This window comes from Delphinapterus leucas, chromosome 12, assembly GCF_059928025.1.
Source record: "Delphinapterus leucas isolate spDelLeu-1000000601 "Yukka" chromosome 12, BTC_Dleu_Yukka2, whole genome shotgun sequence".
NCBI classification, from domain to species: domain Eukaryota; kingdom Metazoa; phylum Chordata; class Mammalia; order Artiodactyla; family Monodontidae; genus Delphinapterus; species Delphinapterus leucas.
The window spans coordinates 7,569,568-7,581,676 of record NC_143140.1 but is presented as its reverse complement, the minus strand read 5'-3'; the positions used below and the strand labels follow the sequence as shown (position 1 = coordinate 7,581,676).

The 12,109-nt window shown below is 38.3% G+C and overlaps 1 protein-coding gene across 9 annotated transcripts in view; it reads right to left on the bottom strand.

Annotated features, from left to right (window-relative positions):
• PHF3 (PHD finger protein 3) overlaps window positions 1-12,109 on the bottom strand; it is a 103,824-nt gene that overhangs the window by 67,052 nt on the left and 24,663 nt on the right. The window contains exon 1 of one of the 9 annotated variants that reach the window (XM_089921711.1): window positions 10,646-11,420. The exons of 7 other annotated variants lie outside the window; for them this stretch is intronic. In XM_089921711.1, the coding sequence (XP_089777837.1) occupies window positions 10,646-10,709 (64 nt within the window). In that variant the 5' untranslated portion in view covers window positions 10,710-11,420. Of the gene's footprint in view, window positions 1-8,524; window positions 8,609-10,645; window positions 11,421-12,109 lie in introns of those variants that run through there. One more of the 9 variants, XM_089921712.1, reaches the window with a different exon arrangement.

Sequence of the window (12,109 nt, the reverse complement as noted above, 5' to 3'; positions counted from 1 at the left end):
AATTATACACATAAAACAGGAAATTATGGTTCTGAAGCCAAAATTAAAATATTTAATCTAAGAATGAGGAGAAAAAAAGCAGTAAGTACTTTAAGAAGCACTCTGCCTCTGCAAGAATGGCAGTGTACATAATTCTCCCTATTAGAACTTACACAGTTGGACATCAACACACATTCATTGTATCTGGTATGAAAAATAAAAAGGAGTGTAACAAAACATTTTCAAAATCCAAGAACTCATTATGACAACCTAAAAAGAAAAAAATAATTTGCCACTTCAGGCAATTAATGTGATCATTTTACCAACTCTTACTCTGGAAACTCATAACCAAATGTTAACTCCTTCCCTTTAAGCTGCCTCTTCAGTAGGAACTATAGTCTAGAGCAGGGGTCCCCAACCCCCTGTTCGGAACCGGTCTGCACAGCAAGAGTTGAGCAGCGAGCAAGTGAAGCTTCATCTGTATTTACAGCCGTGCTCCACTGCTCTCATTACCGCCTGACCTCCACCTCCTGTGAGATCAGCAGTGGCATTAGACTCTCACAGGAGCGTGAACCCTACTGTAAACTGCACACGCGAAGGATCTAGGTTGTGCGCTTCTTATGAAAATCTAATACCTGATGATCTGAGGTGGAGCTGCTAGCGCTGGGGAGCAGCTGCAAATACAGATTATCATTAGCAGAGAAGTTTGACTGCACAGAGACCATAATAAATCAACTGCTTGCAGACTCATATCAAAACCCTATTAAGCTGCATCTTACAGAGTAGACTGGACATACACAACACACTTTGGGTATCACTCTCTCCCATCACCCCCAGATGGGACCATCTAGTCGTTACAACTGATTCCACCAAGTATCATCAAGGGATGCACAAAACCATTAAAGGCTAATGAGGAACAAAATATTCCCATGTTGCAGTTATACCCCTACAAATTACCTACTAATAACTCAAGTATTTAGGAAGGACAGCTTTGGCTGCTGCCACCTTAATCCAGCAATCAAATCTAACATCAAAACCAGTGTAAGACTTCTAACATGATATAACATTAACTACACAGCTTCACCCATGGAGTCTTGCCAAAATATGTTTAACCCGAAACTAATCAAGCTTATTTTAAACCTAACTTCCAATTTACAGGAAATTAAAGAAATAGAGGAATAAGCCAACGGACACCAAACACACACAAAAATTAAAATCCAAAACTTGGGACAATCCTAAGAGACATTTGGTTTTATCTCTTCAAAAAGTCAGTATCATTGGGAAAGGGTGTGGGAGGCCTCAGAAATATAACTAAAGACAATACAAGGTCCTTGATTGCATCTTGATTTGAAAAAATCAAGTGAAAATGATATTTTGGGGACAAATGGCAAATTTGAATATGGACAGGTATTAGATTTTAAGAAACTATTTGTTAGGTGTGATTATGGCATTGCTATGTAGAAATCCTTTGTTTGGAGATGTATGATGAAGTTAAACTAATTGGGTAGAAGAACTGGCAAACTGATAAATGGATGCAGCAAATACAGCAAAACATTAACAGGTGAATCTTGGTGATGGGTAAATGTGTGTATACTCTACCCTTCTTTGTTCCAGTATGTTTTAAGTTTTCAAAATACAAAATTAAATTTTTAGCGGAGAAAAAAGGCCAAGATAGAAGTATATCCTTAACCAGGTATCTAAACAGCATATAATATAAATGATTTACAATCTGTTTTATCCCAAAACAGATTTAAAGTGGCCTTTAAAAAGATATACAGGGCTTCCCTGGTGGCGCAGTGGTTGAGAATCTGCCTGCCAATGCAGGGGACATGGGTTCTAGCCCTGGTCTGGGAAGATCCCACATGCCGCGGAGCAACTAGGCCCGTGAGCCACAACTACTGAGCCTGCACGTCTGGAGCCGGTGCTCCCAACAAGAGAGGCCGCGATAGTGAGAGGCCCCCGCTTGCCACAACTAGAGAAAGCCCTCGCACAGAAACGAAGACCCGACACGGTCAAAAATAAATAATTAAAAGAAAAAAAAGATATACAGATTGGTTCAAGATGGTGGAGAAGAAGGACGTGCTCTCACTCTCTCTTGTGAGAGCACCGGTATCACAACTAACTGCTGAAAATCATCAATGGGAGGACACTGGAACTCACCAAAAAAAAATACCCCACATTCAAAGACAAAGGAGAAGCCACAGTGAGACAGTAGGAGGGGCGCAATCACAATAAAATCAAACCCCATAACTGCTGGGTGGGTGACTCACAAACTGGAGAACACTTATACCACAGAAGTCCACCCACTGGAATGAAGGTTCTGAGCCCCACATCAGGCTTCCCAACCTGGGGTTCCGGCAACAGGAGGAGGAATTCCTAGAGAATCAGACTTTGAAGCCTAGCGGGATTTGACTGCAGGACTTTGACAGGACTGGGGAAAACAGAGATCCACTCCTGGAGGGCACACACAAAGTAGTGTGCACACCGGGACCCGGGGAGGGAGCAGTGACCCCATAGGAGACTGAACCAGACCTACCTGCTAGTGTTGGAGGCTCTCCTGCAGAGACGGGGGTGGCTGTGTCTCACCGTGGGGACACGGACACTGGCAGCAGAAGTTCTGGGTAGTACTCCTTGGTGTGAGCCCTCCCAAAGTCTGCCATTAGCCCCACCAAAAAGCCCGTGTAGGATCCAGTGTTGGGTGGCCTCAGGCCAAACAACAGGGAGGAAGCCCAGCCCCACCCATCAGCAGTCAAGTGGATTAAAGTTTTACTGAGCTCTGCCCACCAGAGCAACACCCAGCTCTACCCACCACCAGTCCCTCCCATCAGGAAACTTGCACAAGCCTCTTAGATAGCCTCATCCACCAGAGGGCAGACAGCAGAAGCAAGAACTACAATCCTGCAGCCTGTAGAACAAAAACCACATTCAAAGAAAGATAGACAAAATGAAAATAGGCAAGATAGACCATATATATGCCGTCTACAAGAGACCCACTTCAGACCTAGGGACACGTACAGACTGAAAATGAGGGAATGGAAAAACATATTCCATGCAAATGGAAATCAAAACAAAGGTGGAGTAGCAATACTCATATAAGACAAAATAGACTTTAAAATAAAGAATGTTACAAGACACAAGGAAGGACACTACATATGATCAAGGGATCAATCCAAGAAGATATAACAATTATAAATATATACAGACCCAACATAGGAGCACCTCAATACATAAGGCAACTGCTAACAGCTATAAAAGAGGAAATCGACAGGAACACAATAGTGGGGGACTTTAACACCTCACTTACACCAATGGACAGATCATCCAAACAGAAAATTAATAAGAAAACACAAGCTTTAAATGACACAATGGACCAGATAGATTTAATTGATATTTATAGGACATTCCATCCAAAAACAGCAGATTACACTTTCTTCTCAAGTGCGTACGGAACATTCTCCAGGATAGATCACATCTTGGGTCACAAATCAAGCCTCAGTAAATTTAAGAAAATTGAAATCATACCAAGCAGCTTTTCTAACCACAACCCCTATGAGGTTAGAAATCAATTACAGGGGAAAAAAACGTAAGAAACACTAACACATGGAGGCTAAACAATACGTTACTAAATAACCAAGAAATCACTGAAGAAATCAGAGGAAATCAAAAAATACCTAGAGACAAATGACAATGAAAACACAATGATCCAAAACCTATGGGATGCAGCAAAAGCAGTTCTAAGAGGGAAGTTTACAGCAATACAATCCTACCACAAGAAACAAGAAAAATCTCAAATAAACAATCTAACCTTACACCTTAAGAAACTAGAGAAAGAAAAACAAACAAAACCCAAAGTTAGAAGAAGGAAAGAAATCATAAAGATCAGAATAGAAATAAATGAAATAGAAACAAAGAAAACAATAGCAAAGATCAATAAAACTAAAAGCTGGTTCTTTGAGAAGATAAACAAAATTAATAAACCATTAGCCACACTCATCAAGAAAAAGAGGGAGATGACTCAAATCAGTAAAATTAGAAATGATAAAGAAGTTACAACAAACACCACAGAAATACAAAGCATCCTAAGAGACTACTACAAGCAACTCTATGCCAATAAAATGGACAACCTGGAAGAAATGGACAAATTCTTAGAAAGGTATAACCTTCCAAGACTGAACCAGGAAAAAATAGAAAATACAAACAGACCAATCACAAGTAATGAAACTGTGATGAAAAATCTTCCAACAAACAAAAGCCCAGGACCAGATGGCTTCACAGGTAAATTATACCAAACATTTAGAGAAGAGCTAACATCCATCCTTCTCAAACTCTTCCAAAAAACTTCAGAGGAAGGAACACTCCCAAACTCATTCTGAGGCCACCATCACCCTGATACCAAAACCAGACAAAGATACTACAAAAAAAGAAAACTACAGACCAATATCACTGATGAATATAGATGCAAAAATCTTCAACAAAATACGAGCAAACAGAATCCAACAACACATTAAAAGGATCATACACCATGATCAAGTGGGGTTTCGCCCAGCAATGCAAGGAATATTCAATATATGCAAATCAATCAATGTGATACACCATATTAACAAATTGAAGGAGAAAAACCATATGATCATCTCAATAGATGCAGAAAGAGCTTTCAACAAAATTCAACACCCATTTATGATTAAAACCCTCCAGAAATAGGCATAGAAGGAACTTACCTCAACATAATAAAGGTCATATATGACAAACCCACAGCCAACATCATTCTCAATGGTGAAAAACTGAAACCATTTCCACTAAGATCAGGAAGAAGACAAGGCTGCCCATTCTCACCACTATTATTCAACATAATTTTGGAAGTTTTAGCCACGGCAATCAGAGAGAAAAAACAAATAAAAGGAATCCAAATTGGAAAAGAAGAAGTAAAGCTGTCACTGTTTGCAGATGACATGATATTATACATAGAGAATCTTAAAGATGCCACCAGAAAACTACTACAGCTAATCAATGAATTTGGTAAAATTGAAGGATACAAAATTAATGCACAGAAATCTCTTGCATTCCTATACACAAATGATGAAAAATCTGAAAGAGAAATTAGGGAAACACTCCCATTTACCATTGCAACAAAAAGAATAAAATACCTAGGAATAAACCTACCTAGGGAGACTAAAGACCTGTATGCAGAAAACTATAAAACACTGATGAAAGAAATTAAAGATGATACAGATAGAGAGGTATACCGTGTTCTTGGACTGGAAGAATCAATATTGTGAAAATGACTATACTACCCAAAGCAATCTACAGATTCAATGCAATCCCTGTTAAATTACCAATGGCATTCTTTACAGAACTAGAACAAAAAAATCTTAAAATTTGTATGGCGACACAAGAGACCCCAAAGAGCCAAAGCAGTCTTGAAGGAAAAAAACTGGAGGAATCAGACTCCCTGACTTCAGACTATACTACAAAGCTACAGCAATCAAGACAATATGGTACTGGCACAAAAACAAATATAGATCAGTGGAACAGGACAGAAAGCCCAGAGATAAACCCATGCACCTATGGTCAACTAATCTAGGACAAAGGAGACAAGGATATACAATGGAGAAAAGACAGTCTCTTCAATAAGTGGTGCTGGGAAAACTGGACAGCTACATGTGAAAGAATGAAATTAGAACACTCCCTAACACCATACACAAGAATAAACAAAAATAAACTCAAAATGGATTAGAGACCTAAATGTAAGACCAGACACTATAAAACTCTTAGAGGAAAACATAGGACGAGCGCTCTTTGACATAAATCACAGAAAGATCTTTATTGATTCACCTCCTAGAGTAATGGAAATAAAAGCAAAAATAAAAAGACGGGACCTAATGAAACTTAAAACGTTTTGCAAAGCAAAGGAAACTACAAAGACGAAAAGACAACCCCCTAATGGGAGAAAATATTTGCAAATGAATCAATGGACAAAGGATTAATCTCCAAAACATATAAACAGCTCATGCAGCTCAGTATTAAAAAAACAAACAACCCAATCCAAAAATGGGCAGAAGACCTAAATAGACATTTCTCCAAAGAAGACATACAGATGGCCAAGAAAAGCTGCTCAAGATCACTAATTATTAGAGAAATGCAAATCAAAACTACGATGAGGTATCACCTCACACCAGTTAGAATGGGCATCATCAGAAAATCTACAAACAAATGCTGCAGAGGGTGTGGAGAAAAGGGAACCCTCTTGCACTGTTGGTGGGAATGTAAATTGACACAGCCACTATGGAGAGCAGTATGGACGTTCCTTAAAAAATTAAAAATAGAACTACCATAGGACCCAGCAATCCCACTACTGGGCATATACCCAGAGAAAACCATAATTCAAAAAGACATATGTACCCCAATGTTCACTGCAGCACTATTTACAATAGCCAGGTCATGGAAGCAACCGAAATGCCCATCGACAGACGAATGGATAAGGAACATGTGGCACATATATACAATGGAATATTGCTCAGCCATAAAAAGGAAAGAAATTGGGTCATTTGTAGAGACGTGATGGATCTAGAGACTATCATACAGAGTGAAGTGAGTCAGAAAGAGAAAAACAAGTATCATATATTAACGCATATTATGTGGAACCTAGAAAAATGGTACAGATGAACCAGTTTGCAGGGCAGAAATAGAGACACAGATGTAGAGAACAAACGTATGGACACCAAAGGGGGGAAAGCAGCGGCAGTGGGGGGATGAACTGGTAGACTGGGATTGACATATATACACTAATATGTATAAAATAGATAACTAATAAGAAACTGCTGTATAAAAAAATAAATTAAATTAAATTTAAAAAAAAAACAAACTGAATACATAACTACCACAGGAACATTAATAGCAAAATGGTTAATGAGAACTGTCAATTGGCAGAGCATTTAAGATGGGTCACTAATACAGTAACTGAGAATTACAGGAAACTTGAAAGGCCTGGAATCTTATAACTCATATAAAAAAAACTTGATAGATGTTTTCCTAGATTTGATAACAATCTTAAATATTTATATCATGTTTCAACAGTGAACTGTACAGCTGCAAGAAGCTTTCTGAACCATCAACAAAAATCCAGATTTTAATACTGCCATGTTCCTGTAACCCTTAACATTGTTAGTGATTAAAAAAAAAAAAATCCTGGGCTTCCCTGGTGGCGCAGTGGTTGAGAGTCCACCTGCTGATGCAGGGGACACGGGTTTGTGCCCCGGTCCGGGAAGACCCCACATGCCGCGGAGCGGCTGGGCCCGTGAGCCATGGCCACTGAGACTGTGCGTCCAGAGCCTGTGCTCCGCAACGGGAGAGGCCACAACAGTGAGAGGTCCGCGTACCAAAGGAAAAAAAAAAAAAAAATCCTCTCTCAAAAGTCTTCTGTTGGTCTAAGTTCAAAGCCATGGCTACCTTTACCATTGAGATTTTATAACACAAAAGTTGTATAAAGGTTAAATTAGTCCATTTTTAATTACTCATCCTTTAATGAGCATTATATTCCACATGGGAGTTATGTTTGATAAACTCCCAGTTATACAGTTACCCTCAGACACACACTGATGCAGCCACACATGTCTTTTTGAGAGTAGGTTCATCATAATGGTTCAGAATAACTTCAGTTTGCTTCAAACACATATGTCTTTAACCTCTGTGATAATATATACCCTGCATTTAAACAGTAGCTCTTAAATAAGCAGTGACAGCACAGTGATTGTAAAACTGAAGAAACAACTTGAATTACTTACTTCAATGCTGTTATTCTTAGTGCAAATCAATCTCTCATCTTTACAGAGTTTACCCACTGGAACCAATGTTTCATGTGTTTTTCCCACATGTTAAAGAATATAGTAATGTTACTAAAAATATTAATCCATTACTTTTGTCCTTTTTGTACTGTAATGTATATTATGTTTTTGAATAATTTTTGTCATGAGCATATTAAGTCTAATAAAAGAAAATTTCAGTGGAAAAAAATGTCAATTTACCATGCTAAAGACAAGATTGAATATTCTCTCTTCTCTGTATAGAAAAATGATTATACAAAATGTAATATGAAGAGGATGTACCCTCCCCCGCCCCTGAAAAAAGCAGTATAGAGATGTGTCAGGCAATTAACAAAAATAATTTTATTATTTTTCTGGATTTTGTAATGGTTGTGGTATTTGAAAGCTTCTTAAAATTTGTGTTTTATTTCTTTTTTCATTCTAAATAAATATTTACTTTCAAACCAAAAAATAAAATAAAATAAAAAGATATACAATATAAGGTAATATTTTAAAAGAAAAAAAGGAAGAAAAAGCAAAAGAAAAATACAGGTAAGAAACTAAGGTGAAGTCAAGGATGATGTCAGTACCCAGAATGAGTTACAAATATTTACATTTTACTACGAGTTCCCTGATTCTAATGAAGCTTAAAAGTCAAAGTTTGTCAGGCATTTAGCAAAACACTTCAGGGGAAAAAACAGTCATTATATATTTAAAAAGTACTGCCTCTAAATAAAATACTTTACCATTTCAACAGACACCCGCATAGCAGCTTTCATTAGACTTCAAGTATACATTAAGCCAGTGGTCTCCTACGGAAGTGAATATACCTAAAGGGATGCATACACAATCAATCTGTGTCCACGAAGAAATTACTATGTATGTTAAATGTTACCTAAAAACTAAAAAGAAATTAAACTTCACCAACAGTTAATCAAACTGACACTAGTAATCTTTGCTGTATTCATGTTAGTCACAATTATCTAAAGAGAAAGAGCTGAGAGAAGAGTGAGAATTTCATAAAATGGAGGAGTTGACACCTTTAATGGCATTTGTTTGCCTTCAACATTTTACAGTGTTCCAGGACGTCATCAATGTAGCTTTTTATTTATATTTTTAAAAAAACTTTATAAACAGTAGATTGCTTACAGTAATTTTAATGAAATGGGAAATGACTATTAAAATCTTTTTTTTTTTTTTTTTTTTGCGGTACGTGGGCCTCTCACTGTTGTGGCCTCTCCATTTGCGGAGCACAGGCTCCAGACGCGCAGGCTCAGCAGCCATGGCTCACGGGCCTAGCCGCTACGCGGCATGTGGGATCTTCCCGGACCGGGGCACGAACCCGTGTCACCTGCATCGGCAGGCGGACTCTCAATCACTGCGCCACCAGGGAAGCCCTAAAATCTTTATACCACACAGGTTCTCCATTAACTCACAGCAAAGTCCTGAAAAACTGTTTTACCTAAGATTGAGTTATTCATCTTTCTTTCACACAAAATGAGACAAATACTTTACAAATGAGACAAGTGCTACAAATACACTGCCTTTTTTATTATAAAGCAGCTGTAAATGATAAGTCATATGAAAAAATAAGCTCCTTAGTCTGTCCCTTCTAGATAAAAGTGACATTTTAGTAATGAGTAAGAAAAATTGCTTCTCTAAAAGAAACTTTGGCTAAGCAAATGCCCGTTTAAAAATGTTTCCATCATTATATAATTTGTGACTAAAAACGAAATGTGGCACCTATGAAAACTTTTATCTGGACACTTTAATAAACTCAACTTAGAATTTGATGTATAAAAGATTTTATCAGAATGACAAAGTGAAATTCTCAAAAATATATTCAATCATACTGCACTCCAAAAAAGTTCTTGTACAACTGATAATTCTAATAATTTTAAAGTAGAAATATAATTTATGATATCTATAGCTCATTTAAAAGATCTATTGTATGGGTTATATAGTGGACATTAATATATTAGTAAAGTAGGACAAGTATATAAACACACATGCAAGTAGGAATGAGTACTCGAAAATGTCTTATTGATAAACACGTACAGTCAAAAGGTTTGGACACCACTCCCTCAATGAAATGAAGCCTCTGATACACAAATAGTAATTCTGACACCCACCCCCTCTTTGGGGTGAAACAACACAAGGATTTATCCTCCCTGTAAAATTTTTGATATGAGCAGATGATCATGATCTATGAACAAAGACCTAAATTTTACAAACTAAGATCTAAGTTCCATTAGTTAGGAGTGAAAAATAGCCTAGAAAAATCTTTGACAAGTAAAGCAGGCTCACCTCTAAAAACAGGCCAAGTATTCAAACCCAGGTTGGCCTGTGAGCTGGGACAGGCCTACCAAGAAAAAGGTCCTGATCTCAGCATCCCCCCAGAGTGAACTAAAAAAACTGCCTGAGCCAGCTGGCTAGCAGCTGCCCAATGTCCGTTCAGCCATCCTTCCTCATTCACCAGAATTCCTGTTATTTCACATGGCCATCCAAATTAAGACTACACTTTTCAATCTACCTTACTGCCAGACGTGGCCAATGTCTAAGTAACGACCACCAGAATTAAAGGACGAATGGTACGTGCAACTCTCAGAAGATGAGCATAAAGAAAGGGGACATACCTTCCCCTTCCCTTTTCTCTTGTACTGGCTAGACTCCAACCTGATAGCTGGAAGAGCCATCTGAAACTATGAGGTGAATATGGAGATAGGGATCATACTTGGTAGTGCAACGAAGAGGGAAGTTAGGTCCCTGACATTGTGGAGCCCCATACCAGCTCTCAGTCACTTTCTTCTGAGCTATTATGTGATAACTTTTTTTTTCTCAAACTTCAGAAGATGTATTTATCTTACCAAACACATGTGGGGTGCTTAACTCTATGCCAGTATGCCAGACGGAGGTGGGATCAGAATGCATGCAGATTTATTAGAGTGCTCTTGGGAGGGACATCTGTGGGAGGGAGGGAGCAGAGATGGAGTGAGGAGAAGGTTGGGATGTGGTGCAGCGGCAACAGACGCCTCAACTCGGCCAACCCCTCGGGAGCTCGGAAGCTGGGGTGAATCTTCAGAGTCATCTTCAGTTGTGGTGATGGTACCAGGCTTTTGTACCCCCATGGCAACCAGTCACTGGATGCAGGTTGCCCTGGGAAGAGGGTGTGATTTTGGGTGAGGCAATGCTACCACCAACGCAATTCTGAAGGGAGTTCTCAGCTGGCAGCATTTCTTTCTTTATACCACTGTTATTTGGAGTTTTCCGTCACTCCCAGCTGAACCTAATCCTAGGCCAAAAGGCCAAAACTTTTTCATTAAGATGACCCAGTGAGTCACAATCCATGAGAACCAAATCCATGACAGCAACAGACTAAGAAAAGAACAGGAAGCCTTGAATAGGTAAAGGATTTCTGGTATCAGCCAGGAGACTGAGGACGCCTAGGTCTATGATTCGGGAAAATCCAGGTAACCAGACTTCCCTAATTCTCTAATAACAGGGATCTTCCACTGCCAAGGAATTATGAAAATCAACTCCTCTGGCTGCCAGGTACACCCATCTCTAGGATAGGGAGGGTGGGCCAGGGATAGGGCCCTAAAACAAGCTAATCTCTCTCTTTGGCCACTAAGTCAAACAGGCTCCTCGAGATCTCATAAGAAGATTGCAGATGCAGCTCCTTTATCAGAATTCCTTTTTGGTCAATATCCTCAAAAGATGTCAAAGTACAGAGTTTAGAGATTTTATTATTCATTTTTCTCCCTGATGGGGAAAAAAAATGGTCAGAATAAAAATTATGGCGATTAATTAGACAAAGGAATAGAAAATCAAGATCAAGAAAGCAAGGATCCTTAGTTTTCTTTATATCAAAATTATTTTCAAATTACAAAGTAGAATTCACTACTTTAAAGATTAAAAAGCTGTTCATAAACCATTCATAAATACCAACTGTTCAACCAACTTCTGCACATCTAGTATGTAACAATATTCTATGATTATGAGAAATAAGTATATTTGATCAGTTGGTACCACATTAAACAATTATGAAATTAAGAACCCTAGTCTTTCAAATTGCAAAATCATAGACTATTAGCCTCTCTGCCTGAAGAATACTACCCACTATCCACACATGGTACCAGAAAACTTTTTTACTCCACTATGTTAAAATGTACAAACCTCAAATAATTGCGAGATCACTTGCATTAGATAACATTTAATAATGCAAATAGTTCTGGAACTGTTAGAGAGTTAACAATCATGTTTAAATTAGCTATATACTAATGTGATAAGCCTACTTGCTTAAATTCTGAGCTAAGATCACAGACAAGGTA